This window comes from Copidosoma floridanum, unplaced genomic scaffold (genome assembly GCF_036245765.1).
Source record: "Copidosoma floridanum isolate Cflo_tuat_1 unplaced genomic scaffold, Cflo_Japanese_pri ptg000014l, whole genome shotgun sequence".
In the NCBI taxonomy this organism is placed as follows: Eukaryota; Metazoa; Arthropoda; class Insecta; order Hymenoptera; family Encyrtidae; genus Copidosoma; species Copidosoma floridanum.
Window position 1 is genome coordinate 4,481,317 of NW_028321891.1, and position 26,149 is coordinate 4,507,465.

Consider the following 26,149-nt stretch of genomic DNA (forward strand, 5'->3'; position numbering starts at 1 on the left):
TTGCAGGGACGCGCGCAGAAGCATTCCTTTAAATAGGTATCTGTGTACAGAAACAGTTTTGGAAACGGGAGATTTCAGAATTTGATAATGTCTGACAAGAACCGTAACGAATGTTTAGTTACAATAAAGTCGCAATGAAATTGAGACTTGGAAGAATTCGACAGTGTGTGTTTAGAGTAACTTATTTTATTTCTATATTTACAGAAAAGTAAAGGTGAAGGGATAAACAGGCTGGCACAAAAGGAAAATGGTATTACTTTTCGTGTTGTTTTTTTTTCTCATTTTATTAATGATCTTAATTGAAAGTCACAACACAACAATCTTTTTACTTGGCAGGCTTCTCGACTTTTTCAACCTTCTTTTGTGCTGTTTTTTTAGCCTTCGGTTTTTCCGTTGCCGGTTTTGCCGCAGGTTTAACTGTTTTCACTTTAGGTTTCTTCACCTTTTTCACGGCTGTCTCTTTGTTCTTCTTAAGAGCCTTCTCTCTCTTTTCCTTGGTTTCTTTGAATTGCTTTGCCGCTGGCGACAGTGGGAGCTAAAATAATTGAGTTATTTAGTTTATTTAATTTTTAAAAAGTTGTTAACAAGTAATCTAATCAATCGCATACCCCTCTCTTGGCTGCCAAAGCAATATCTTTTTCGAATTGACGTCTTCGAGCGGTCAGAATAGCTGCGCGCCTCGTCACAGCGGTGTACGGATTAAGCCTGAGCATAGCTCTGGTGTTGGTGAGAGGATTGAGCTTTTTAATTCTTCGAGCAATCTTTCTCCTGTAATTAAACCATGGAAAGAAAATTTTAATAGGAAGTTAGAGTAACAAACGAGTTGACTTTTCTAAGCAAACACCATGGTTCCAACAAAAAATAGTATGTTGGTGAGCTCTGAACTTTGCAATCTTAAGTCACGTGTGAGCTATTTCTGGCAAAGTATGAAAAAAAAGCCATACTTTTTTTCGTTGTAGCACATCAGTTAACGCTTTGTTTTAAAATCAATGTTAATCATAAACACGGACCAAAGCATATCATCATTTATGGTGTAAGTTTTAAGAGTTCCGTAACTAGAGATAAAATATACGTACTGTGGTCTGCGGAGGACTTTACGGATTTCATCGGACTTGAGAAGCTTGGAAAGATCGGTGTTTGCCATCTTGGGCATGGGGAGATTGTAGCCTTTTTTCAGCTTGGCTTCTTTACGCCAAGTTCCATAGAGTGCATCGAGCTTCTCAAAAGCGCACTTGGTCCAGATTACAAAACGTCCAACATGACCACCAGGAGCCAGTTTCAGAAGGTTGATTTTGTTGATGTTCATCAAATCAACGCCAGGAATGTTACGGAACGCTTTACGGATGCCCTGTAATAATTCTTCGATTAAATTTTTTGTTTCTTACAAACAAATAAATTGATGCAATTTTTTTTTTTTCAATCAGAAAGTTTATGTTTGTAATCAACAATATATCAGAAACACAGACCAAAATTTGATTCATCATTAATTGATATTTTCAAATTCAAATCAATCAAGTAGAATAAAAATTATTATACCTGATCTTTGCCATAGATAATCAAAGGTCCACGGCGCTGAATGCGTCGACGATTACGCATTTTACCTTTACCAGCACGGAATCGCTGGGACTTGTATACCTGAAGAATAAAAATAAAAATGGTTTGGTATTTCTCAAAGGAAAAAAACAAATACGGATAAAATGATGAAGATTAAGTGTGAGATAAACATGTCTCTATTTCATGCAATTTCATAAAACAAAAACGCCTGTTCATCTAATTTCTCTAGCACCTGATGGATCAATCAAATGAATAATCACAAGATTGAGGACATTTGCTACAGTGCTTAATAATATTTAGAAGAGCAATGATATGGCAGCAGTGCGTTTATCTCACAAGATACCATGAAAGTAAATGAAATCTAGAGATTTTTACTAAATCAAAAAATGTTTACCTTTTGGATGTCATTCCAAGCCTTAATGCGTCTTAAAAAGATAACTGCTTGCTTGGTCTTCTTGTATTCCTGGATTTTATCGGATACTACCAGAGGGAATTCTGGTACATCTTGGATCATGTGTCCTGTTAAATTTGAAAGAGTCGTAAGTTATTACAGATATAAATTTGCGTATAAGTCTGATTATCGACTTTTTTGTACGTTTGAAGTAATATGTAGAAATGATTACCTTTTGATAGTACAAGAGCAGGTACTCCTGAAGCGGCGATAGCCGAGACAACGGCGTACCTCTTCTGGTTGACATTGACACGACGGTGCCAGCGTCTCCAGGGCTTGGTGGGGGCGAACATGCGACCTCCTCTACACATGTTGCCAAAGGCACCCTGACCCGACCTGTGGGTACCACCACCGCGGACACGGGGAATACGCGCAACAGCACGACCAGTACCCCATGACTCAGCAGATGTCTGGTGACCTTTGATAATTGAACACTTAATTAGGGTATTGTAAAATGAATTTGATCAAGGGTTGTGTTGGAAAGATGGATTGTGCAATGATCATGTCCCTGTTGTATGCATAATTTCATAAACCAAGAACGCCTGATCATAGATTTGCTCTTGCACCTGATGGATCAATCGAGCAATATATAACAAGATTGAGGACATTTGCTACAGTGCAGTGGAGGATCGGTAAAAAATTGCACAAAACATTAACTCACCAGCCTCCTTAGAGACGGAGTACGGCTGACGGCTGTTTTTTGAAACCTGTTGGTGAACAAAGTTCACAACATCAGGCCTAATCGGTGCTTTGAATACAGCAGGAAGGGAAATTGTTTCTTTCGAAGGTTCATTCTTCTCCGAGTACACTGTGACCAAAGGACGCGCTGTTGATAGCTGCAAGAAAAATTGAAGGATTAAATTACAATACACAAGACTCTTAATTTCAATAGTTATTGACGGTATTGTTCATCAGTTAACGCTTTGTTTTAAAATCAATGTTAATCATAAACACGGACCAAAGCAAATCATCATGTACAATAAAAGAAAAAGCATAAAAAAAATTCAATAATTGCAAGAAAAAACACGCAGCATTGTAGTCTTTGTTAGAAATCAAAAACTCCTCTTGTAATTTTTTTCTCATGTCGCATAAGTGAGATGACATAACCAACAAAATGTATTCCACAACACCGCGTTCGTACGAATATAATAACCCCAGAAACCTTTGAAATTACATTATAAATTAAAAAACCACAGTGCAAAAATTAATTTAAACAACTATTTTACTAAAAAAACCTCTAACCCAACGAAACTTCAACACTGTAATGCTCGACGCACGTGGCGAACCTCGACAGCTCCAACAGACTCATGTTATTTGCAACGTTTTACAACTATTCCACTAACTTTTGAGTACAAGAGTTTTATTTATTAAAACGGACAGAATTTCGCGTGCATTGCACCAATTATTTTACTTACCATTATTTGGCTTTTTACGAGGACTACCTCGTAAAATACCACACAATTCCCAGGCTTCTCGCACGCCTGGCCAACAGGAAAGGAGATGGCCGAAGCCGAAACTGTATCGCGCGGAGCGAGTGGGAATTAAAGAGCATGGCGGGGAGGGGGGCTCGTTTTATTGTACTTGTATGGTAATCGCGTTACCTTCTTTACCTCTTGTTTTTTTAACTTTGGTTGATTTCTTTCTTTATAAATTCAATGTCTTTACTCTAATTGATCCCAAATGTGTCCAAAAAATCATTATAAGTTAGTAGATTAAAGATAGGGGTAGAGTAGAATAAAACCTTTCATCAAGTACCCATTGCAAATTAATGACTTTTATCGTAAAATTACTTGCGAAATTATAACTCGTTTGTAAAAAATACACGTATTCAGTTGGTACATTACGTGTACATGTTACCCATACATGATTGATGATAGGATTCGTAAGAATCGTCAGAAGTCAGAAGTGTAAGTGTTATTTGTATAGTACACCGACTACCGACGTACCGACTCGTAGTACACACAAAAAAAATCTGTCATGACATGTTTTTCTCTTCACACGCTTTGCGCGCTTTTTTGTAAGCTCGATGTATCGAGAGATTCATCGATGTTCGATTCTTGATACTTTCGATGTATTGTTATAAATATCTTCGATTTTCGAGACGCAAATGACAGTGATAACAAATAACAACAGAGAGTCGTGCCTTCAGTGTGAAAAGTGAAAGTGTAGCGCTAAAAACAATAGAAAACGCAACACTCAGACAAGTATTTTGTACCATTTTGAGTATATGGAGGATGTAGGACGAAATCCGAGATCACTAGGTACTTGTCCTCATTATCTTTCAACAACACATCAAAACATCTCTGGACGAGTATAAAAAAATTCAAGGCCAGAGACAAAGTAACAACTGCTCATTTGGTAAAAATGGCCCACTGGTTTCACAGGAACGTCCTCAAGGCGACGACTAATCATAAATTCGAGCTAAAACACAGCGATCCAACCGATGCTACAAGAAAACTATGCAGGTTTGTAGTTGTGTGTTTTTTTCCACAAGTACCATAAAAATTCCGTGATGCTAATTGACTTATTATTTTAGTGATTTACGCACCTGCCGAAGTCGACTGTTGGATCTTATTAAAAATCCCAATAACACAAGCACGTCTGTCGAGCCTGCTTTTGTATCGTATTTAGCTTTACTTTATGGTTTTATCTGGGAGGTTGACGCTAGTGAGGATAACAACGAACCTATTGGCAGACCAAATCCTAGCAAGCTTAGAAATGCGCTCGTATTCAAGTGGACTCAAACACTTTTGGGTCCAGGAACTGTGTATGTTTATTTTTGTTGTTTAGTTGAATCAGTTAAATCAGCCTCAATATTAAATTGTTTGTTTAGATCCTTTGCTGACTCTATTTATGAAGCAGCAAACATGAGCATAAATCTTGGCTTGTGGTTCATGAAACATGCTGCTATGATAGCTTCTAAAAATGAGTAATTATTAAAAATTTATTATTTGTGAATTATTGCTACATTTATTTTCAAAGTAAAAAAAAAAAAAAAAATTATTTTCTTTCAGCATAACAATGAATGAAGCAAAAGAAGTACATAGCATGCTCAGGCGAGCTGCTGGAATCTTTACTTTTGTACAAACAGAATTTCTACCCCAATTATCCAACCCACCTCCACTTGGCAGTGATTTAGATCCTCGGGTGATAAATGCATATGTAAATCAGTGTACTGCTGAGGCTCAGGAAGGTAATATATTCTAGACCCTGATGTGTATACGTCTAGAGTTCCGTCCACGACATTGATACGTTCGGAAATTGTTTATTTTTTGTTAATCCAAGCGAGTGAAACTATTTTGCTGATGTTTTGTCTTTCACGTGCGCTGTTATCAATATCGCATTTCACGGATCGTTTTGCGTGTGTCCGTGACTCCGAACCTACACAGAGACTCTATTCAATACTTCAATTCTTCTTAAATCTTTGAAAAATTAATAAATATAATTTATTTATTTGTGTGATTTCAGTAACTGTTGCCAGAGCAGTAGAATTGAAGCATAACTCTAATTTAATATCCGCTTTAGCAAATGAAACAAGCAAACTATTTATGGATGCTGCAAACACTCTTAGACCATTCAAACCTGAAATTTCAGGACAGTGGATTAAGTACCTAGAGCTTAAATCAATGTTTTACCAATCATGTGTATGTATTCAAAAAGTTCCATTATTATCTTTGTAAAAGTTTTTTAAAGTTACATCAATAATAAAATTTGTTTCAGGCTTACAATTATTGCGGGGAAAATTTATTGTCCATGGACAAATGTGGCGAAGCAATACGAGCTCTGAAAGAAAGTGAAGCTTGTTTGACTAAAGCAAAAACTCTTTGTCAAGAGTACGGAAAAACGAATGGACCGGCACCAAGAGTTAAGCCAGACCAACATGCTGTTTTCAAACGTTTAGCTCCTCTTGTCAAACGCACCCTTGAAAAGTGCGAGCGCGAAAATAGTTTAATGTAAAACATTGTCATATATTACAGTTGGATTTTTACATGGAAATTTTGAAACAAATTTAAATAAGCTGAAATTTTTTTAGATATCATCATTCGGTTTCTCAAGAACTACCTGCTCTAGATACAAAAGCTACGTATGGATTAGTTAGTCCAATTAATTTCCAGATGCCCGCTCCCAATTCATTATGGAATCTCGGTATATGTAGAGCATTAACAGGTTTTGAAACAGCCAAAATTGGTAAAGAACAAGATTTACCAGCAGTGAAAGAAGAAGAAATTCGACAAAACAACAATGACCCTAAAAATGAAAGTGGCTGTACTTTGCAATAATAAAATGTTGGATCGTTTATAAGTTTCTAAAAATTATAATTTTTTTATTTAAGAACTATCAAATGAGTAAAGTTTTGAATAATTTATGCTCGTAACTACGTTTCAATTATAAATAGAATGAAAATATTATTTAAATGTTTCTAAGATTTTTAAATTAGTATTATGTGACCTAGTCAGCGGACAAGAATTGTTAAGTATTTTAAATATAATTTCTTGCATGCATTTTTATTAACTGTTAATTTCAAATTAAGTTGCATTATAAACCTTTTGTTAATCAATTGTGACACTTTCTGAGATTTCAGATAATAAACATTTATATATGAAATTTGTATTTTATTGAAATAAATATTTTTTTTTTTTTACGAAAAAATATAAAACTTTTACTTAAACAATACTGATCCAGCAATTTCTTATCTTACCTAACAATATTGAACAACAGCGATTGAGCATCAAGGCCTCGTCGGGAGGGGTTTCGAAATCGATGCACACCAGGAGTAAAGTATTTCCTATCTTTCTATCAACTTTTCTTTTTGGTTTAATCGCTCGGTATTTAAAAAAAAGATGATCTTAATAAATTATGTCGATGATAAGACACCCAGTGCCACCAAGCAATCGAAGATGCAGTTTTACAATCATTTCAGCATTTACAATGCTTATTTGTCCATCCCGAGGTCCATCCGTTGTCGGTAATCAAGTAATACTAATTAAGTAAACCTATCTTATGCGGCAAAAATCAAGACGTATTAATTGAGAATCCAAAAGGTCACGTGACTCTTGCGACATATATAGTCACGTGAGAAAAAAATAACGCAGGCCTTGTAGTTGTAGGTGCAATTATATTTTTATTTTTTTTACACGTTCAACGATTGTCATACGATGACAATACCTTAGCTATTTTTTCCCAAATCAATTAGTCTTTTGCAGCTTAAAACTTTCCTTTAAAAAAGCGAAAATACACATTTTACCTTACCAAAATCTCGCTTGTTTTTGGAAAAGACTAATTGAGTTGGGAAAAAATAGCTAACGTATTGTCTTCTCCTCAAAAATATGTTATTGGAAGGCTTTTATCGTATTCCAATCGTTAAACGTGTAAAAAAAATAAAAATATAATTGCACCTAAAGTGCCTGTGTTACTTTTCCCCCAAGTGACTATATATACCGCGAGAATCGAGTGACCTTTTGGAATCCCAATATAAACTTAGCCGTGAAGTCAAACACCAACGGCCAATCAATACGGCAAAAGGCAAGACGTATATGAACTTTCCCGCGAAGTCAAATCATATATTTAAATAAAGGTATTTGTTTATTAAAATTATGATATCGTCTTTAATGAGCCCAAACAATTAAATTGATTTATGGTCCATCGAGTTTCTACTTCGAGACATCAGTTGAATTTTAAAGGGGGAATACACATACACATTGTAGCAAAGAAATTGCAATCACTCAGCAAGGACATAATGAGGTCGTTCGATAATTATTTAAAAATTTGACATTCAATTTTCTCACAATCATTAAGTCTGCAAGTGCAGAATGAATTTACTCGTAATTTATTTGTATATTAACGTTGTATACGTCAAATTGTTGTAATTACCGTAAATTACTTTATACATGTGTAACCCAAGCAAGTTTTTGTGTCCTTGTCCTTGAACCCTGCACGTAGGTATGAATATGCAATTAAACAACCATCACCAACTCACATTGGTTCATAACAAGAACATGAAATTTTTTAACGCTACTAGTTACGGACTTTGTGAAGTTCTTCGTAATTGACATTTTTTTTGCAATAACGTATAAATATTTAATAACGTTGCAAAAAAAAAAAAAAAAAAAAAAAAATATGAACTCACCAGCAAGCCCAACCCACGTTCAACTTTCCTTTTACTTACCGTACTTACCTGTGTAAGAACGGTCCCGGTGGGCTACTACACATCTTTCAACAGTAGAAAACCATTCAAACCGAGCCGTACACGTGGGTGAGTCAGAGCCAGTGAGCACACATCTCTATCTAAAAAAAGTTGATTCGTCTATTTATACTAACTAAACCTTTTTTTCGCCACTTGCGGGAGCTTACTTTATGTATGATATTCATGTATTATTGGACTAATTGCCGCCACGCGGTCAGAGGTACGGTTAAGGTAAAAGCACCAGTACGTGAACACTTCCTAAAATTGCACCAGTAGATTGAACAGCTTGAATAAACTATTTTCAATTTAAGTGGATAAAAAAAAAAAATGTTTCTGATATCCTTTGATCGTTCTTTAGATAAAACAAAATTTATATTTCAGTAAGTCTTTATACTCAACGAGAAAAAAATTATTTATTTGTGCAACTTGTATGAGGTGGCTTGTGAGACTGTTCAGGTACTGGTACCATTATGTTTTACCTATACCCAGTACTCGAACACATAAAAATGATTGAAATCACTGTTAATCAATAATAATAGTATGTCAAGCCAGTCGTTATAGTTTTCATAATATGTCACCAACGAAATTAGAAAGAAATTTTTCGATTTGGTTATTTGCAATACATAATAAAAATAGAAATCAGTAGAAGGCAGCTAACATAACCTCTCTCCCATTTAATTAACATGGGATGTTCAAGTACTCGGTCAAAAATACGTATCGGTACCAATACCTGAACACGCTGTTCATCTACTGGGTCATTGGTAAAAAAACTTTAAAATTAATTTGTTAATTGTACACATGACCTAGAAAAACTTTTTTGTTTTTTTTTTAAAGGAAAAAATATAAACTTACTGGCGCAATGACTGTTTTGTTGTTATGCAAATCAGAAATTCAATAAAAATGAGAAAACAAAGACTTTCTGGAAAAAGTGTTCACGTACTGGTGCTTTTACCTTATACCGTCATTTCAGCATTTACAATGCTGCTGTGGCCAACCGTTGTCGGTAATCAAGTAATACTAATTAATATATAAATAATATTGTATGTTGGCTTTCCTTTGATAATGTAGGTAACCGGTAACCATATGCTAATAGAACGCTGTAGTATACCTATATATGCGGCAAAAGGCAAGACGTATATGAACTTTCCCGTAAAGTCAAACATCGACGGCCAATCAAATCGCGGTTGAAACCAATGACGCATCATTTTTTTTTATCAGTTTAGGGACTCGGGAGTGTATCTTTCGATATTAAAAGTACTTACCCCCTATTGTGGCTACTTTTATACTAGCTTTAATATTATTAAATAAGCATAATACATTACAAAAGGAGCACACCACTATAAACCTTTTTCTATAATTTTCAACAAAAGCAAGTAAGTTTGATAAATAAATTTAAAACAATTACTTCTAACGATTAAGAAAAAGTTGACTGCTAAAGAACATTGACCAAGCTTTTGAATAACAATTGTTAATTTGAAAAATAATTTTTTTTTAAACAAAAAAACAAAAAACAAAAAAAAACTGATTTCATTCAGAATTTTATTTCTCACATTAGTTCATGACAGCACGTGATGGTAAGTAATTCATAGATGATGAAATCAGTTCCTAAAGTACAAAATCGTCATTAGCTTTTTATTTAGAACAATATAAGGGATTCATTTTTGGTATAATTCTCATATATTTTTATTCCACGCTATAGCGATGTAAAATTACTACTATAGGTGGTATACATACAACATCATGATATTACTATTAAAAAAATTTTCTGCCAAAATATCATAAAATTCTTCCACAATTAATTAACAAGAAAACTGTTAAGAAATAAGAATAATATTCTTTAATATGTTTTACACATTTTTTTCCTTTGTCGAAAACTCTTATTTTTCAATCTATCTAAATATTTATTTATAACCTAATTTTACTTAAACGAATAGCTCGTCCTATGCCACACTCCAGGAGAAGATTACCCGGGGCAAGTACATCGATGGCGACAGCATTGAAAAGTTTACCTACATGTTTGGACTGGTTTTCGTGCAATGCGTCGTCAACTGCCTTTTTGCCAAGGGACTTCTCGTCACTGTGATGAAACAAGGTGAGGATACCACCAGGGTTGTCTACTATGCCTGCTCAGCGCTTATGTACCTCTTGGCGATGGTGTGCAGTAATATGGCTCTGCAGTTCATTAATTATCCCACCCAGGTCGTTGGCAAGGCTGGCAAGCCTATTCCAGTCATGATCTTTGGAGTGCTTCTAGGTGGAAAGGTGAGTTTTACTGATCATTGATTGGTATTATTTTCTTCAAGCCATAATTAAATTGGTATTGTTAGTTAGGAGAAAAGAATATATATCTCGTCAAAGTCAGAAACTTTGAAATAAACATCAAAGTACAACAAACTAGAAATACCTGGAAATCACGTAATATTCTTATTTCAAAAAGTGTGTCTTTCCGGTGAGAGAGAGAGAGAGAGGCACTTAAAATTTCTTTTTAACCACACTTATCTCGTTGAAGAGGCGCTTCGCCTGATTATGACTAATTTTATACTCACTTTTGTATTATTTATTAATCATATTGCATTACAAGAGGAGCACACCATTTCGAGAATTTTTTTACCTTTTCAAACGTATAAAAAATACACTTTAAATATTACCCACTTGCACCACTTACGAACACCAAATGTTTTTTCAAAGACAATTTTCACTTTGTACGCCGTTTCGTCATGTGAATAATTAAGAAATTTAATTTATAAATATTTATCTTTAAAAAATTGACGCGACAAAGTATAATTGATGTAAGGGATATTACAAAATTACGTAGTTTAATTTTGTCTTACCTTAATTCAAGTAAATTTTTTAACATAATATATTTTTTCAGAGTGTGAAAAAATAATATAGTTTTGATTATAAGTCGGAGATAAAAGCTTATTCCATTTTAAAATTTTTCTTCTCAATGCGATGAAGTCACGAAAAATCCCACTTAACAATACAATCGACCTGTGACATGACAAAGAACAATGACACAAAATATCATCTCATATGCGCACATATTTTCTTCTGTCAGTCACGGTTGATTACCATCTGATTATGGCCAACAAAGTCACCCGGTGATATTTGTTTCAAAATTGTGTTTCTACCCAAAATTGTTAAGATATGGTATACTTTTTCGAAAGTGATGGTAATATAATTTTATTTATATTTTCATTCCATTTTCTTTATATTCAAATTATATTAGTTTAATGAAAACGTGCAAACGTTTAAAGTTTTAGGGTTAAGTTGTTCGTTTATCACTATAATAATTTTGTAATTGCTTTACAGTGGTTAAACCACCTGTGACACTGTTCATGGGCATTGACAAATACGAAAGTAAGTGCAAATAGTTTATAATAATTTTTTTTGTCTTATTACATCAACAATGTAAATATTTTTGTTGTTACTTTTTAAATAGTTTTTAACAAAAGCGCTTTTTATTTTGTTATTAAGATTTTATGAATATTTTACTTACCGTTTTTTTAGATGAAGAACTAATAAAATGGGGTTGGCCAGAAGATGTTTGGTTCCATGTTCATAAATTTTCTTCTGCCCATGTTTATCTTAGGTTGCCATATGTAAGTATGTAATAATTGCATTTGTATACATAGTCTGCATAGTTTGTTTAGTTTCATGTTGTTTAATTTAATTATCTTGGAATACCTTGTCCATCAAAGTAATTAAAAGTCTTAGAGACAACCGAAATTAAACGTTTTATTTTCAGGGTCAGACAATAGATGATATTCCAAGTGCAGTTCTGGAAGATGCTGCACAGTTAGTCAAAGCCAACAGTATTGAAGGTAGTAAAATGAACGATGTTGATGTTGTGTATACTATGTGGTCAAATCTTAAAAAAACTCCGGGAATGGATGTTGGAGAAGTGGGTTATCATCATGAAAAAGAGGTGCGTAAACTTCATGTGCCAAAGCGCATTAAAACGACTATCAATCGCCTAAACAAAACCAAAAGGTCTGAAGACGTAAATTTCCGTGCCGAGAGAGAAAAAAGAGATCGATTAGAAAGAGAAGATCAAAAAAGAAAATTAAGGGAACAAAAAGAAAAGGAGAAAGCTGAAGAAAAAAAGCGACAGGACGAAGCAGAACTTAAGTAAAGAAAAAAAAATAGACATTGATCCATCTTTTCTGACCTTATAATAGTATTAATTGAAATTTTTAAATTTTTTTCAGGAGCTACAACTCATTGTTTAAAAATGCTTCTATGACTTCAAACACAGAAAATACTGGCTATGATTCTGATGATTTCATGTAACACAACTGAATGTTGTCGATAATTATTGACAAAAATTAAAATATGATTCGTTATTTTTACTGTTTTAAAACTAATTCAACTAGTTCTTGTATGGATAATTATACTCCTTTTTTTGCGCTGTTTGTAAAATTTTCTAATCCAAAATATACAATCATTTTTTTAAATAATTTAAAAGTTTTGATTAAAAAATGTACATTAAATAATTACAAAAATTACAGTAATTGTACATTTACTGCTTTTAAAGCATGAACAATCCATTCGGGATAGTCTTTGTTAGGATAATTTTGTAGCATAAAATTTTGAATGTACTGAGGATACCTTTGCTCCTCTATACTTTGGCGTATTTCTTTCATCAGTCTCATTTGAAATGCAATATTATGCACTGTTAATAAATGACAGGCGACAGTTTCTATGGTCACTATTTGATGAAGATAAGAGCGACTGTAAGTCTGACATGTACTACAAGAACACGTCTCATCAATAGGTTTTTTGTCCATACTGTACTGTCCTTGCTTTAAATTCAGCTGCCCTGAATGTGTAAGCGCACAACCAAACCTCTGTAACATATTTTTTCATAAATTTTAAATAAATTTCATTAATTGTAACTGTGCGAAGTAATTTTACTTACTGCAGTTCTGGTTGGAAATACGCAATCAAACATATCGATCCCTAAAGCACAACAAACAACCAAATCCACAGCAAAACCAACTCCCATCAAGTACCTCGGTTTATTTTTAGGCAGAATATCTGTTGACAAATGAACCATCTTCCAAAAATCTTCTTTGCTTTCTCCTCCGCTTAAGCCACCAACAGCATATCCATTGACTTTTCTCTGAGTCAACTGCTTAGCAGACTCTGTCCTTAAAACAGGATCCAAGCCACCTTGTACTATTGGAAAAATACTCTGTTCATGAGGTTTTTCATTAGCAGATAAACACCTATCCAACCATCTTGTTGTTCTAAAATCATATTTAATCATTTAATAAAAGTTACTTTTACATTCATTGAGCTGTTAATAGTTACTTTTACCTATGCATCGCTTCTTCTACTCTTGGTCCTGTGGTAGTACTTGACACAACGTCATCCAACTGCATTATTATATCAGCCCCAATCGAGTTTTGTATTTGAATAGATCTTTCAGGTGTTAACATGGATTCCGAACCTTATGAGAAAATTCATACTTGAAAATTATTTATGAATGAGAAATGCGAAATAACGAAGAATCATTCATACTACCGTCAAAGGGACTTTTAAATTTCACTCCTTCTTCCGTGATTTCTGCAAGCTTCAATAACGATACCATTTGGAATCCCCCAGAATCTGTCAGTAAGGCTCTGTTCCAGTTCATGAATTTGTGCAACCCACCTGCTTTATCTAATACTTCCGGTCCCTACAGTCATTTATACAGTTGTGTACATTAATATTGTCATTATTTAAAGAAAATAAAAATTCAAAAAAAGCAGCAATCTTACAGGTCTGTTTCCTAAATGGTAAGTATTACCCAAAATAATTTGACAGTTCAAGTCTTCTAATTGTTGTGGAAGTAATCCTTTTAATGTACCCTGTAACAATAAGGTAGCCCAGTTTTTAATACAGCGCGTTTGCAGTTGCAAATGTTTTTTTCACAACTTGACAAAAAACCAAAACACAAATTCCAAACATCCTTACCTGTGTACCAACAGGCATGAAAACTGGAGTATCCACGTGGTGGTGTACGAGTTGCATGAGCCCCATCCTTGCCTTCGTCGTCGGACACTCCGCACGGATCTCGAAGGTGAGTGGGCACTTATTCTCACTATCTGTTAGTTTCATTTTCTTTTCAGGCTGACTATTTGCTGAATTTCGTTCAAAATTAATTCGTGATTTTTGAATTGTTGACGTCCATTGACTACTACTTCTTCGTAACATATCAAAAATCTCTCCAATTCATACGTGACAGTAGGTTTGTTCATCAAGCCAATTCTCCGTGAGACTCTGGGAGCCTCCGAGAATGGAATGAACAAGTGTTCTTCTCCGAGTGTCCCCGAGAATGTATATGCACACGTTAGGTTAGATAAATTAAAATCCTATGTATATGTAGATATGTAGATATTGTAGATTCACTCTAACACTAAGACATTCTGTGTACTTTTTGTACTTATCTAACCTAACGTGATGAGAGTCTCTCCGTCTCTCGGAGACACTCGGAGAAGAACACTTGTTCATTCCATTCTCATTCTCAGAGTCTCTCCGACCTCTCCGTCTCTCCGAGTCTCACCGAGAATTGGCTTGAACAAACCTATAGGGGTTTAGATGCACGCGTCGTTGCGCTTGCCACGGCCACCGCATTTGGCACATTTACTTGTATTGGGTTTATTTAAAAATCGGCGAATTTGTTAAAAATAAGTTATGATTTAAGGAAGTCAAAAAAAATAAATTTCACTTGATTTTTCTAAAAAAATATGTATTAAAATATCTTGCTTTTTTCACAACGAAATACGGTACATTATTTAAGAATAAACTTTTTTATCACATAAAACGTAATGATTCCCGCTGCTATCCCTTTTAATATCATCCGATAGTCTAATCCGTCGTTTTTAAATATTTCATCCTTCTCTGACACAAATCCATCTATCGTACGTGCTTGACGCTGATTTATCACTTCTTGTAATTCTTCCTTGTCGATTACCTATTAAACGTATACATAAATTGTAGAAAAATGCCTTTTCTTACAGGTGTAGCCAAAATATCAAACCTGAAAATTTTCAACAGCCTTCTGTAAATTGTTTAGTTCTCCAAGTACCGAATCAACCCCTTGAACCAGAACATCGGAAGCTTTTAAGTGTGTATCATTGTCAATAAAATAATCTGGAAGATCATCAGACATCTTTATTAAAAATTGACAGTATAAATTTATGACTTCTGCTTGCCTTCTGACAGCACCAAGGATTTTTAATGTATCTGCAGGTCTGTAATTACAATTAATTTTTTATTAAATATAAAATGAGCATAAAACTTATACATACGTTTGAATAATACAAACTAACATACATGTCAGCTTTTGTATCATATTTTTTTTTCAAATTATCCCTCATTTTTCTAAATGATTCATAATCAAACTTGTCTCCAACCTCTGAAAAAAAAATGAGACAATGAGACGCACATACAATATAACTTCAACCCAAGAAGAATTTAAAAAAACTCACGTAATACTTCTAAATCTTCATCTGTCAAGTGTTTCAAATCATCAAAAGAAATGTCTCTCTTTTCAAATTCACTTAGGTTAGAAACACCTAAGCCGGTTAACAAAGAGGCAGTTTCTCTCGTAAAACCCAATGGATTATTATTTTGATACTGTTGCATGATGATGGTTTAATAACAACTATAATAATCATGAACAAGTTACTTTTTTTAGTACTGAACGTCGTTATACGTCTTTCTAAATACTTGTGTTTACGACTTTACGAGTAACTTCAAATCTGTCAACATGCATGCTGAAACGGTCAGTCAGTAAAAAAAAAAAAAAAAAAAAAAACGTCAACATGTGATTGTCTGCTATACTATTTAGGAACAAGAGACAAAAAAAACACTGACTTTTGAGTCATTTATCTGTGACTTTGGTTTCAAAATAAAACTAATTATTATAGGGGCTCGGAAATGACGGAAATTCGGAAGCTCAAATTTTGCCACAGATTTCGCAGACTAATTTTTAACATTCGTTGGTAATATCCGGATCGACCCGTGCACCCGTGCAGTTTGCAGTATATACATACATAATATATGTACTTAGTAAGTATACTACTTACATATGCACTTACATACATGTACATAATATATGTTGATGCTCCATTGGTCCATAGAAACCCGGGCCAATGTAGTTTATGTACGTATTACGAAACGTCGGAAAGAGAGAGACACTCCACAAAAAAGAGATATAGAGGTATTAGAGACTGCACTGCAATGCACTGAAGAGTAGTGAAGAGAGAAAAGAAGTGTGTATACTTACTTATACGTAAGAAAAAAAATAAAGTACTTGCAAATTTTACGTGTGTACATTGCCACGCGTCTCTTCTTCATCAGTACTGGGTGAGATAAACGAAGAGAAACGGTATGGGAGCAGCGGATGAGCTCCTCGGCGAGGATGTCGTCTGGGTGCCGCTCTCGCTTACTCTCATCGAGTATCCCCAAGGTAAATAATTGCATACCTGTACCCGGCATTGGTACGTCGGTCAGCTTATTATTGTATATATTCGCTACTTAGCTGTCATCCCCTCTTTAGAGGACTTGAGATTTTTTTGTACATTATTTTAGTAATTTTATACTTACATACCTATTGTAGTTATGTGTCTCTAAGCAAGAGGTATGTAAATAAAAGTTTTTTCACGTTGATGTTTAAAATAAGTTTTTTTGGAAAGCATGAAAAAATGCTTAAGGGTGCTTAAGCAACTGCTTATTACATAAGCTGTTGTTGTAAGTATAAATAAAAAAATAATACAACAACTGCTAAATACGAGATACAAATGATGTACTACACATAAGTTAGGGGTAAACAATCAAACAACTTTCATGGACTTTTTGTTACAGGAGATTTGCTGGGAAAATTACTTGCCACAATAAGTCTGATGCCTTTTGCTGTACTATCTGGATTTGTTACTTTGATTTTATTTAGACGAGATCTTCACACAGTAAGATATACAAATCTAAAATTTAAACCACAAAATTGTTAAACAGAATATCAAACGCCATTTACTGTTTTAGATTGTATTTTTCGGTGGTGTGGTTATTAATGAGCTTCTAAATTATGTTTTAAAACATATCATTCAAGAACCAAGGCCTATGAGGCGCGACACACTTTATTCTGAACATGGTATGCCATCCACTCATGCTCAATTTATGTGGTTTATTGCTGCATACATGACTTTATTTGTAATATACAGGTAAACTACTCAATAAACTGAGAATATTTTTTATAATCAGCATTTCTTTTTGAAAATACTTAGAATATTTTTTTTTTTATTTTTAGATTACACCAAATATCTGAAAAATTCTGGCGGATACTTATAGTGTTAGCTTGCATTGCTAGCGCTCTATTAGTAACTTATAGTAGAATTTACCTGCAGTATCATACATACTCTCAAGTAACTTATGGAGCTATTATTGGTGCCATTGTAGGCATTGCTTGGTTCATTTTTGTTCATAATATTTTGACACCAATCTTTCCTGTGATTTTGACGTGGTAATTATTTTTTTTCCGTAAACATATTTTACTAGAATCAATTTTTCATCTTGAAAGTTTTAAATATACTTATAGTTTGTATTTATTATTATATTACAGGAAATTGTCCGAGTATTTACTTCTACGTGATACAACACTCATACCTAATATTTTATGGTTCGAGTATACACATGTGAGATCAGAAGCAAGAACCCGTCGAAAACTTGTGTCAATGAAATCGCAATAACGTCCTCACAGTAAGCAAAAAGACTGAGAACAAGATTACGTCTGAATGTTTTTACTATTTTTTACAATTTACCTAGCCAAACAACGATTTGAAAATTATAATCGAATATTATTGGACTGTAGCGTGAATGCAGTATATACTCGATTTAACTGCGTTTTATAAGATGAACGAACGAAAAAAATTAGGTAAATAATCGAAGCACAAACATAAATAATCAATTTAGAAAAACTTTTTTAACGTTTTTAAGCAATTTCCAGTACTGAGGTCATGATGAAATCAAGATCCAGTATTTATTATTGACTGCAAAAGTGTAAATTTAGTTTATTATAAAACTATATAATTTACACGAGTTTCCAATGGCCTAAATAATTACTTATAATAAGAGAAACCTGTATTTGTGCAAATTAAGTCTTTTAAGTGGTTTGACATATGATTTTTTACTCCAATAAAATGCATGTCGATATTACCCATGTAGTATATTTGTAAAGAAGCGCAATAAAATGAGATTTTTTTCGTGTAAGAAGTATTCATAGATTTTTATTTTTAAGCAAACTATTGATATTTAATGATGTTTTAATATTCTGTTCCATAATGTTAGGCAAAAGTTTTATGAAACTAATTTAAAAAAAAAATTTTTTTTTTAAGTATGTTAATTAAAAGTTGTAAATATCATGTTTTTACAATTTTTGTAATAATTACATCACAAAACAAAGTAAGACTTGTGTATCTGAAAATTTTTCAACATTAAACTACCTATCTTAACAAATATCTTAATTGAATATTAATATTGAATGATAAAAATAGTCAATAAATATTTTACATATGTACACTTGTATTTTTACTGTTCCGAATAAATTACTGATAAACTCCAATAACTATATGTTTAGTGTAACGTACGATAATCCGACTAAACCATAATTAATACCATAATAATAAAACCGACTAATCAATAGTTTTTCATAACCTTTACCAATTTTATTAAAAAGATGTATTCCAATAAATAATATAAAAATCATAATTGGTTGCCACAGTGCCTATTACGTATTGTTTAGGGTTCGATGTATCCTAGATTTGTTCCTTCAATCCAGCTCGCGGGGCGCTCGGACTCTCGGAGTGCTCCAAAATCTATAGTAAATGTATTGAACCCATTGCATTGATTATACATATTGGAAGCACTCCGAGCTGGATAAATGAAGTGATGAACAGTAGTACCCAACTAACTGAACTAACTCATACTATATAGGTACCTACATATTTGTTTTTGCCTTTGCCGTGCGCCGTGCAGCCGTGTGGTATAAGTTGTGGTACTCTTACTTATAGTAGAAGTACTTAATGTGTAGTTATAGAAGTTACTCACTTTCGAGACTTTCACCAACTGTTATTGTTTTCATATATTTATTTGGGTTTAAAACAACTGTCCCAGATATCCTCCATACATTTTATTTTTCGTAACCGAGTCTTTCCACCATTATTTTTTCGTTTTTTAAAGCAAATACTTACGTATCTCTTGTGCACTTGGGCGTGTTTTTTTTGCTCGCTATCTTACCAGTATATCGCTGTGCCTGGTATTTATACATATGGATTTTGATGGAGAGAATCGTCTATTTCGAGACTGACCAAAAACACTAAAGACGTTAGTTTGGTGAATCACGAGATCAGAAAGTTTTCAGTCACGAAGATGGGCGGTCCAATGTCAGGTTAGCTTCTGTAACTAGGTTCCTAAAATAACTTTATTTTCAATTATTAATTCAATTTCTATTTTTAAATGTATGCTCCACTTATCATTTTGAGCTCATTTTTTCCAGTAATTCTACAGTTCTATGATACATATTTCTATTGATCTATTGATTTACTCTATGGACCTTCAAATTCTAACTTTTTTCAATGATGGGTTTTTTTACAGCATATTGGGTTAAATTCTTCAAAAATGCAGGCTTCTCATCAGAAGTTGCTGCAAAGCACGCAGTTGTCTTCTCTAACAACAGGATACAACCAGACATGCTACCGGATTTGGATAAACCAAGTCTCAAGGACATGGGCATAACTTTGATGGGTGATATGATAGCTATACTCAGGTATGCTAAAAAAGTTGTGGAAGAGACCTCTTGCGAAAGGATTATGGTGAGCACGGAAGTTTCACCCACTGCAGCCACCAATAAAACCAGCAACAACAAAACTGTTAGCAGTAAAAATGTTTCCACAGTAAAAATGGTTAATACAAAAGCACCAGTTAAGTCATCCATAGTAACGAAAATCAAGTATGAGCCTCCTAAAAAAGTTATTAAATCAGCTCCAAGTGTATCTTTGAAGCCAGTTGCTCAAGTGAAAAAAATTGTCCCAGTCGCGCAATCTTCAAGAATGTATTCAGATTACATTGATATTCCAAAACCAAGACAACAAAGTGTTTCTCTGAAAAGAAAGTATGACAGTGAAGAGGAAGAAGAAGGCATTGACGGAAAGTGGGTTCACAATGAGACGATCAAACGCCTCAAGAATAATGTTGACAGTGTTGAGTGCAAGATGCCAGTGTCTAAAAGGCCTACTGTAATTAAGAGTCAGAAAATTCTTAAAAAAGCCTTGGAACAAAAGAGAACAGTCTTCAACAGATTGGGAGATAGTATGGTATCAAGCACTACTAATTTAGAATTTTCTAATCCTAAAATTGGTCCCACATTTACTGTAACTGGTGTTGGAAAAGATGTGTATACAAGGAATTTGAGTGTATTTAATCGTCTCGGAAATAAAGATAACTCGGAAATTATGTAAGTCAAGTTTTATAACGATGTCAGTAATAAACATAGAAAACTCAAAATCATTACTAACTACTTCATTTTTCACAGGATGGACAGAAACATGAGAAATGGAAATGCTTTGAATACAACTCATGGTATTTTGAAAACACGTACACCATTACTTGGTACTAAAGTAATTGCTACTCATCCTGGGATTAAGACAATTGGTACTATGAGAGCTGATGAAGAAGCTAATAAAAAAACTGCCTTTGAAAGAGTCAAGTCAAACTTTAAAGCCTTAAAAATCAATACATCCGTTCGAAACAATACAGTCCGAAGTAACTCTGTTAGAGGAAATCCTATTGGAAGGAAATCTATATCTGGAAAATTAGGTACTAGTTATAATAATGTTAATTGCGTCAATTTGTCGTCAAATATTTTTATTATGAAACTTCGATTTCAGCTTCAGATTCGATAGCATTATCAGCTAAATCAAGGCTTGGTGGTTCAAAACAAGTAACTTTTAACAAAATGGCAATGATTAATCATGCCAGAAAGCAAGGAGTTTTTAGTAGATTGGGAGTTTAATTATTAAACTGACGCTTTGTAATATTGTACATACCATGAAAATTTCATTACTAATCAACCAACTTGCATACTTAATTTTTATTTTTTATTGCTTTTACTTACAGTAAAAATGACGAGTTTGAAAAAAAAGTCTTGAAAATTATTTATATACCTATTAAACTGAATTTAAATGCACGACTGGCTTAATGATATGTTTACCTGCAAAAGTTCCTACATTTAATTTTGAGTGATATTGCGTGTATGCAACTACATAGTGGTAATTATGAAACAAGAAATAAGTCAATTGTGTAGCCCATCTTTCTTTATTTATTACAAAAGTGAAATGAACTACTTTTTAATTACATTTTTCCAACATATTTTTTTTTAGCATAATTCAATAATGTTGAGACATTGAAAAAAATTGTTGGGATTAACTTGTATAAAATTCACGTGAAAATGCATCTTATTCATCAATTCTTTTTCCGTACATGTTCTGGTAGATGCATATGCACAGGATCTTAAAGTTTTCATAACAAATTCGATATCACTCTTCCAAGACCTGTGAAAATACTAAAAAATGCAGAATATTAAATTAAAGCCGGAAACTTTTCAACTTTTTCAAGCTTACAAACAGTATACACTCCTGTCAATCATCATCTATGTCCCCTACACTCTTATACATTGTTTTAAAAAACGTTTATTTAAGCATAATAAAATACGTTGAAACATTATACAACAACTTTAATGGAGGGAGTTAATGAAATCAGAAGTGTCTAAGTTTGTATATTAGGTTGACTTTTTGTAAAAATATTTCACCTTTTCAGATCTAAGGCAAAAAAGGCTTTGACAGATTTAAACATCCTCATGATTAAAATCATCATAGTCTTAAGATCGGTCAGCAGCAAGTGTATGTAATACTAATAGCTCCGAGAAACTCAAAAAGGCTCTTCAAGTCAGCTGAAACTGAAATTAACTTATAAAAACTTTAGCAGAGCCATTTTTTGACCCAAATCGGGCCACTGGGACATACTTACAACATTTATTGTTGAAAAAAAAGTTAAAAATTTTTTTTTACATATTTTGTAGTGTGGCAATTCAAGTATGATGTTACTGTGCAAAATTTAATTCGATATTTTTATACTTAACCTGTTGCAGAAAAATAATACTGAATAGGCAGGCAATAGTTTCTCTATGAAAATCCACGTCTACTGAAAATACATTACTAGATCATTGATACTGATTTGAAAAGATCACATCTATATAACTAGATTTTTGCGTCCAATTACACAATTGTGATGGTGAAAATGAGAAATTTATTTATTTATTAATTTATTTATTTAAAGAAATGCCAATAAATGGACAAAATAATCGTGATTTTTTAATTCAATGATTATTTTATGATTGCCGGTGCCCACCTTTTACTTTAACATTTTCTTGTAAACATGAAAGTACTTTTACAGCCTTGGAAGAGTTTTACAATGATAGATCTTAGATTTCAAAATTTTTACAAACAAGCTTGGGTGTATTATAACATTTTATAAAAAAAAAATTAACAAATAATGAAGGAATAAAAATAAAATAGTCAATACTACTTCTCTCAAACATTCAACTATAATGAATTTAATTGAAGGAACTATTTAATTTTTTTTATCACAAAATATATCCAAATATCAACTATTAAGTTCATTAATCTTTGCTTGTTTGTTTTTAAGATATTTAAAAACGAGATACTTTGATATTTACAAGTCTTCTTGACGTGAAAATTATGTACAAAAAAAAAAAAAAAAAAAAAAAAAATATCGCGATCCTTACGATTATCAAAGCTGTTGTTAACTTTACCGTTCCAATATACAGACCCGTATGAAATATCTTTTTAAATAAATAATGCGTATGTAAATCTATGATTATAAGTGTATATGAGTCGCTCTTGAAGTCAGTACGATCTTTGGGCAAGAACAATTGCTCTAGACCATGTCAACGTATATACATGCGTTGTTTTTTTTTTATAAGCTGCTTTAAAACCGATGCAGATTTGTCAGTCAAGTAATGTAAAGTATTATTTTGAAAATTCTTCATACTTCGATTTCATGCAATTTCAGATTCCTCAATTTTGGTTAAGCTTTTTTTGTAACATATGTGACAATACTCCAATGAAACTCTACAAGAGTTGACGTGGAGACAAATACCCGTAGGAGGATTGAGCGTGTTAAAGAGAGTTTTGTTAAACCTAGACGTCTCGTCGATGCCCAAAAGGTCATCAATCTCGTCCGTTGAGAGCTTTGGAATTTTCGCATCAATGTTATTGAAAAACTCATCTACATCATTATTACTCTGATCGTGTACCTGCATATCCGTGGAGGAGTTTGGTAGATTATCCACGTTATTGAATAAAAAGTTATCAACGTTAATATTTGAAAGCGCATGTAGATCCGTTTCGGATAGACTAGCTTCGCCGTGATCCACAGAATTTGACTGCGCTTCGCTCAGCGGCGTCGTGGGTATCTGATTACTACTCCAGCTGCCAGGGCCCACCGTACTTGTATTCATAACGTTATACTTACAGTAGGGATGCGACTCTGGCGACTGTTCGAGTTTACGTGTGTCTTCGTCTAGGAATAAGCTCTCGACGCTCGATGGTTCCTCAGTCTTTGTTGTGGGAGACAGACTTGACGATACCCCTGAAGCTGCGTTTGTAACAGGCATCGTTTTTCGAGCAATTTGTCCAAAACTTTGCATTCCGGATAGAGGCACAGGTTGATTATTATTATTTACATTCGATGCAAAACTTTGATTACTGAAAAAGAAAAAACAGAAAAAAATGTTGTTTCAACTAATACTTAAATTTTTCTCTCGCACAAGAATGCTACATAAATATTTTTCTTTCCAAGTCACAAGAACAACAATTCTTTAGTACTTCCTTAAAAGTAGTAAACAATGAGGAAACGATATTATCGTTTTAAATGTTTTTTCACTGTTGGACAAAAAAAAGTCACCCTTTGTTTATTAAGTTTTAATCTGTATGTAGGTATACAAGTGGATGAGACTAATCAACAAGAGGGATTCTGATTACAGATAAATATATGACAACTCATGACTTTAAATGGTAGTGGATGTAAAATTTACTTAAAAAATTGCATCACATAAATTGTTCATAATTGAAATTACAATTAAATGATCTAGATGGCATTTCAAAACACATGAATACAAGATACATACACATGCACATATATCGATAAAATACATCTTGCGCCTTTTATAAGTAACTGCATCTACTAAATTAAAAAAATCCTACTACTTGAAAACTTTAATTACCTTTGGGACAATTTATTCAAATTCCTATTGACATTTTGTAGAGAAGTGGTAATGTTATTGGACAGGGAGAGAGTATCCTTACTCCCGTGGAGGGCTTTGATGGCCTCATTTAAAGCAACAAGGAGAGTCGTGATCTCGGACTGATTGGCAACGAGGGCTTGAAAATAATTGACGTTACTCGCGAGACTCTGTATCTGCTTGTTTTGTTTTTCGATGATGCCAACAAGTGCCTTGTTCTTCGCATAGTACTCGTTCTGCTTATCCTCGATGCTTTGCAGGTACAATTTTTTGCGTTGTCGATTTTCGCGAGCCATCTGGGCGTTTCTATTGAGACACGGGCGCTTCGACGGACCACGACCTCTTCGTCGTGCTCCTGGAAGGTTGGCTGCCATTGCCGCAGCCTGGGCCGGACTTATCTCATCGGTCTGAATTGGGTCGCTCACCAAGCGGGTGGTCTCCACCGAACTCGTGCTTACCCTGTCGTTGACTTTAGATCGTTGCAGTTGATGGTGGCGTTTGTAGTCCTCGTAATCCATATGGTCGTCATCATCGTCGCTGAAACTCTCCTCCACGTAGGGTGATACGTCTTCTCGCAACTTCTTGGAAGCCATCTCGTCCTCCTCAACATACCTCTTCGTGGTGAAAGCAGTTCCAACCTTTTTTTTCCTCAGCTCTTGAGAATTCGTTTTTCTTTTCATTATCCTCCCTGCTTTAGTCGTCTTCATGTGTAATGTATAGTACTCGATTAAATAATACCAGTCGAACAATTTAGATACCGTATTTACTAAGTACTTGTGAAACTATTGTATTACAACACGAGCGTAAAAAAAACTAGTTTGATGTTACTCGTGAAGCGCCCATTTTGATACTGAATGTGCGCATCAGAGATAAGTGCGCATTAACTGCACTAGCGCATATATATCATCTATCATTAAAGCCGGGCCACCACAAGACGGCGCTGTCAATGAAAAGTTTGCTTAGTGATCTTACAAAGAAGTGATGGACACAAACGTCCACGCTTCCGATTGACCGAGCTAAGGAATGCTGGGAACAAAAGCACGCGTTTTTTCCGACACGTTGATCAAATGTATGAATATAGATATGTTCAAAAGTACAATTTTGACCAACATGGTAGAGCATATTCTGATCACTTTTTATTGGACCACTATGAATTTGTTTTCAACTTTCATTCTTCCACAACAGCTGTCAAGTCGTAATAAGTAAGTAGGTAGTAGACGGCATTCCATTTATCTCATAACAGGATTTGAGGATATAAGAGGAAAATCAGTGCGTTTAGCATTAACTTGACAATACATAAAGCTGTCAACCTTTAGATGTAATGCTCTTTCATACGATACGCCTACAAAAATACCTATTTGAAAATATTATAATTCTGAACAGCCATAACGCAATCTTCTAAACCCATCAATTGGAACGTTACGTGTAGTAAGACCGATAAGTGTACAACTGCGTACTTTCATTTTTTCTTGTGTGTGTACATAACGAAACCTACGCAGTTTTCTGGGGTCTGATGTCTGAGTTCAATTCGGTTGGGAGTTCGGAGTTGTAACATTTTCGTCACATTTTCGTGAGCAACTCAGGTAATGCGACAGTA

General features: G+C 33.9%; 8 protein-coding genes and 2 non-coding genes across 19 annotated transcripts; 4 read left to right on the forward strand and 6 right to left on the reverse strand.

Moving 5' to 3' along the window:
• Nucleotides 1–257: 257 nt before the first annotated feature.
• On the reverse strand, nt 258–3,534 carry RpL4 (ribosomal protein L4). Its single transcript, XM_014361061.2, has 8 exons — nt 3,421–3,534; nt 2,667–2,841; nt 2,178–2,423; nt 1,949–2,073; nt 1,537–1,635; nt 1,077–1,348; nt 609–768; nt 258–535 (listed from the first exon to the last, which is right to left on the reverse strand). Exons 1-8 carry the CDS (start codon nt 3,421–3,423, stop codon nt 326–328), a joined length of 1,290 nt encoding a protein of 429 aa, XP_014216547.2. The 5' UTR covers nt 3,424–3,534; the 3' UTR covers nt 258–325.
• LOC111643298 (small nucleolar RNA SNORD18) lies at nt 960–1,031 on the reverse strand. Its single transcript, XR_002759681.2, has one exon. It is a non-coding gene; the product is annotated as a small nucleolar RNA SNORD18 (small nucleolar RNA).
• On the reverse strand, nt 2,913–2,984 carry LOC111643299 (small nucleolar RNA SNORD18). The gene has a single exon (XR_002759682.1). It is a non-coding gene; the product is annotated as a small nucleolar RNA SNORD18 (small nucleolar RNA).
• A 617-nt stretch (nt 3,535–4,151) lies between the features above and the next one.
• On the forward strand, nt 4,152–6,459 carry LOC106645259 (BRO1 domain-containing protein BROX). The gene is made up of 7 exons (XM_014361079.3): nt 4,152–4,470; nt 4,542–4,772; nt 4,839–4,934; nt 5,020–5,198; nt 5,474–5,649; nt 5,726–5,958; nt 6,039–6,459. The coding sequence occupies exons 1-7, from the start codon at nt 4,370–4,372 to the stop codon at nt 6,283–6,285; spliced, it is 1,263 nt and encodes a 420-aa protein (XP_014216565.2). The 5' UTR covers nt 4,152–4,369; the 3' UTR covers nt 6,286–6,459.
• Nucleotides 6,460–11,111: 4,652 nt separating this feature from the next.
• On the forward strand, nt 11,112–13,087 carry LOC106645251 (coiled-coil domain-containing protein 25). The gene is made up of 5 exons (XM_014361070.2): nt 11,112–11,361; nt 11,502–11,549; nt 11,700–11,791; nt 11,938–12,320; nt 12,401–13,087. The coding sequence occupies exons 1-5, from the start codon at nt 11,337–11,339 to the stop codon at nt 12,480–12,482; spliced, it is 630 nt and encodes a 209-aa protein (XP_014216556.1). The 5' UTR covers nt 11,112–11,336; the 3' UTR covers nt 12,483–13,087.
• On the reverse strand, nt 12,576–14,492 carry Tgt (tRNA-guanine transglycosylase). 2 transcript variants are annotated; one of them, XM_089591980.1, is made up of 6 exons: nt 14,151–14,492; nt 13,955–14,044; nt 13,716–13,872; nt 13,512–13,644; nt 13,111–13,441; nt 12,576–13,039 (listed from the first exon to the last, which is right to left on the reverse strand). In XM_089591980.1, exons 1-6 carry the CDS (start codon nt 14,388–14,390, stop codon nt 12,695–12,697), a joined length of 1,296 nt encoding a protein of 431 aa, XP_089448106.1. In that variant the 5' UTR covers nt 14,391–14,492; the 3' UTR covers nt 12,576–12,694. The 2 variants fall into 2 exon arrangements, with proteins under 2 accessions (XP_089448106.1, XP_014216555.2); XM_014361069.2 differs by having other exon boundaries at nt 13,719–13,872; nt 14,151–14,491.
• Nucleotides 14,493–14,942: 450 nt separating this feature from the next.
• On the reverse strand, nt 14,943–15,913 carry LOC106645212 (uncharacterized). Its single transcript, XM_014361008.2, has 4 exons — nt 15,668–15,913; nt 15,513–15,594; nt 15,217–15,430; nt 14,943–15,150 (listed from the first exon to the last, which is right to left on the reverse strand). Exons 1-4 carry the CDS (start codon nt 15,822–15,824, stop codon nt 14,968–14,970), a joined length of 636 nt encoding a protein of 211 aa, XP_014216494.2. The 5' UTR covers nt 15,825–15,913; the 3' UTR covers nt 14,943–14,967.
• Nucleotides 15,914–16,438: 525 nt separating this feature from the next.
• Nucleotides 16,439–18,090, forward strand: LOC106645260 (dolichyldiphosphatase 1). Its single transcript, XM_014361080.2, has 5 exons — nt 16,439–16,650; nt 17,046–17,146; nt 17,220–17,398; nt 17,485–17,697; nt 17,797–18,090. Exons 1-5 carry the CDS (start codon nt 16,572–16,574, stop codon nt 17,921–17,923), a joined length of 699 nt encoding a protein of 232 aa, XP_014216566.2. The 5' UTR covers nt 16,439–16,571; the 3' UTR covers nt 17,924–18,090.
• Nucleotides 18,091–19,226: 1,136 nt separating this feature from the next.
• On the forward strand, nt 19,227–21,527 carry LOC106645225 (uncharacterized). Its single transcript, XM_014361026.2, has 4 exons — nt 19,227–19,620; nt 19,827–20,685; nt 20,764–21,047; nt 21,119–21,527. Exons 1-4 carry the CDS (start codon nt 19,602–19,604, stop codon nt 21,241–21,243), a joined length of 1,287 nt encoding a protein of 428 aa, XP_014216512.2. The 5' UTR covers nt 19,227–19,601; the 3' UTR covers nt 21,244–21,527.
• On the reverse strand, nt 21,505–25,386 carry LOC106645224 (uncharacterized). Of its 9 annotated transcripts, none has more exons than XR_016293028.1 (4): nt 24,535–25,386; nt 23,784–24,016; nt 22,039–22,185; nt 21,505–21,792 (listed from the first exon to the last, which is right to left on the reverse strand). XR_016293028.1 is itself a non-coding variant. In XM_089591877.1 (4 exons), exons 1-4 carry the CDS (start codon nt 25,257–25,259, stop codon nt 22,171–22,173), a joined length of 1,035 nt encoding a protein of 344 aa, XP_089448003.1. In that variant the 5' UTR covers nt 25,260–25,386; the 3' UTR covers nt 22,045–22,170. The 9 variants fall into 9 exon arrangements, 7 of the variants coding, with proteins under 7 accessions (XP_089448003.1, XP_089448001.1, XP_089448002.1 ...); XM_089591877.1 differs by lacking the exon at nt 21,505–21,792 and adding an exon at nt 22,369–22,430 and having other exon boundaries at nt 22,045–22,185; XM_089591875.1 differs by lacking the exon at nt 21,505–21,792 and adding an exon at nt 22,369–22,427 and having other exon boundaries at nt 22,102–22,185; nt 23,566–24,016.
• Nucleotides 25,387–26,149: the final 763 nt, after the last annotated feature.

What these genes read in the sequence shown, in the direction of transcription:
- LOC106645251 (XM_014361070.2), top strand. Translation starts at nt 11,337, where the DNA reads ATGGTATACTTTTTCGAAAGTGATG. An exon ending in ATACTTTTTCGAAAGTGATG is followed by an intron (nt 11,362 to 11,501) that starts GTAATATAATTT and finishes ATTGCTTTACAG; the next exon opens with TGGTTAAACCACCTGTGACA. An exon ending in GGGCATTGACAAATACGAAA is followed by an intron (nt 11,550 to 11,699) that starts GTAAGTGCAAAT and finishes CCGTTTTTTTAG; the next exon opens with ATGAAGAACTAATAAAATGG.
- LOC106645260 (XM_014361080.2), top strand. Translation starts at nt 16,572, where the DNA reads ATGGGAGCAGCGGATGAGCTCCTCGGCGAGGATGTCGTCTGGGTGCCG. An exon ending in TTAGACGAGATCTTCACACA is followed by an intron (nt 17,147 to 17,219) that starts GTAAGATATACA and finishes TTACTGTTTTAG; the next exon opens with ATTGTATTTTTCGGTGGTGT. An exon ending in TTTCCTGTGATTTTGACGTG is followed by an intron (nt 17,698 to 17,796) that starts GTAATTATTTTT and finishes ATTATATTACAG; the next exon opens with GAAATTGTCCGAGTATTTAC.
- LOC106645224 (XM_014361022.3), bottom strand. Translation starts at nt 25,259, where the DNA reads ATGAAGACGACTAAAGCAGGGAGGATAATGAAAAGAAAAACGAATTCT. An exon ending in TTGAATAAATTGTCCCAAAG is followed by an intron (nt 24,017 to 24,534) that starts GTAATTAAAGTT and finishes TTTCTTTTTCAG; the next exon opens with TAATCAAAGTTTTGCATCGA.
- LOC106645259 (XM_014361079.3), top strand. Translation starts at nt 4,370, where the DNA reads ATGGCCCACTGGTTTCACAGGAACGTCCTCAAGGCGACGACTAATCAT. An exon ending in GCTACAAGAAAACTATGCAG is followed by an intron (nt 4,471 to 4,541) that starts GTTTGTAGTTGT and finishes TTATTATTTTAG; the next exon opens with TGATTTACGCACCTGCCGAA. An exon ending in ATGATAGCTTCTAAAAATGA is followed by an intron (nt 4,935 to 5,019) that starts GTAATTATTAAA and finishes ATTTTCTTTCAG; the next exon opens with CATAACAATGAATGAAGCAA.
- LOC106645212 (XM_014361008.2), bottom strand. Translation starts at nt 15,824, where the DNA reads ATGCAACAGTATCAAAATAATAATCCATTGGGTTTTACGAGAGAAACT. An exon ending in TGAAGATTTAGAAGTATTAC is followed by an intron (nt 15,595 to 15,667) that starts GTGAGTTTTTTT and finishes TTTTTTTTTCAG; the next exon opens with AGGTTGGAGACAAGTTTGAT. An exon ending in AGGCTGTTGAAAATTTTCAG is followed by an intron (nt 15,151 to 15,216) that starts GTTTGATATTTT and finishes TACGTTTAATAG; the next exon opens with GTAATCGACAAGGAAGAATT.
- LOC106645225 (XM_014361026.2), top strand. An exon ending in AAAGATAACTCGGAAATTAT is followed by an intron (nt 20,686 to 20,763) that starts GTAAGTCAAGTT and finishes CATTTTTCACAG; the next exon opens with GATGGACAGAAACATGAGAA. An exon ending in ATCTATATCTGGAAAATTAG is followed by an intron (nt 21,048 to 21,118) that starts GTACTAGTTATA and finishes CTTCGATTTCAG; the next exon opens with CTTCAGATTCGATAGCATTA.
- Tgt (XM_089591980.1), bottom strand. Translation starts at nt 14,390, where the DNA reads ATGTTACGAAGAAGTAGTAGTCAATGGACGTCAACAATTCAAAAATCA. An exon ending in TAAAAGTCCCTTTGACGGTA is followed by an intron (nt 13,645 to 13,715) that starts GTATGAATGATT and finishes TTTTCTCATAAG; the next exon opens with GTTCGGAATCCATGTTAACA. An exon ending in GTAGAAGAAGCGATGCATAG is followed by an intron (nt 13,442 to 13,511) that starts GTAAAAGTAACT and finishes ATATGATTTTAG; the next exon opens with AACAACAAGATGGTTGGATA.
- RpL4 (XM_014361061.2), bottom strand. An exon ending in CTTGGAATGACATCCAAAAG is followed by an intron (nt 1,636 to 1,948) that starts GTAAACATTTTT and finishes TTTATTCTTCAG; the next exon opens with GTATACAAGTCCCAGCGATT. An exon ending in AAAGTCCTCCGCAGACCACA is followed by an intron (nt 769 to 1,076) that starts GTACGTATATTT and finishes GTTTAATTACAG; the next exon opens with GAGAAAGATTGCTCGAAGAA.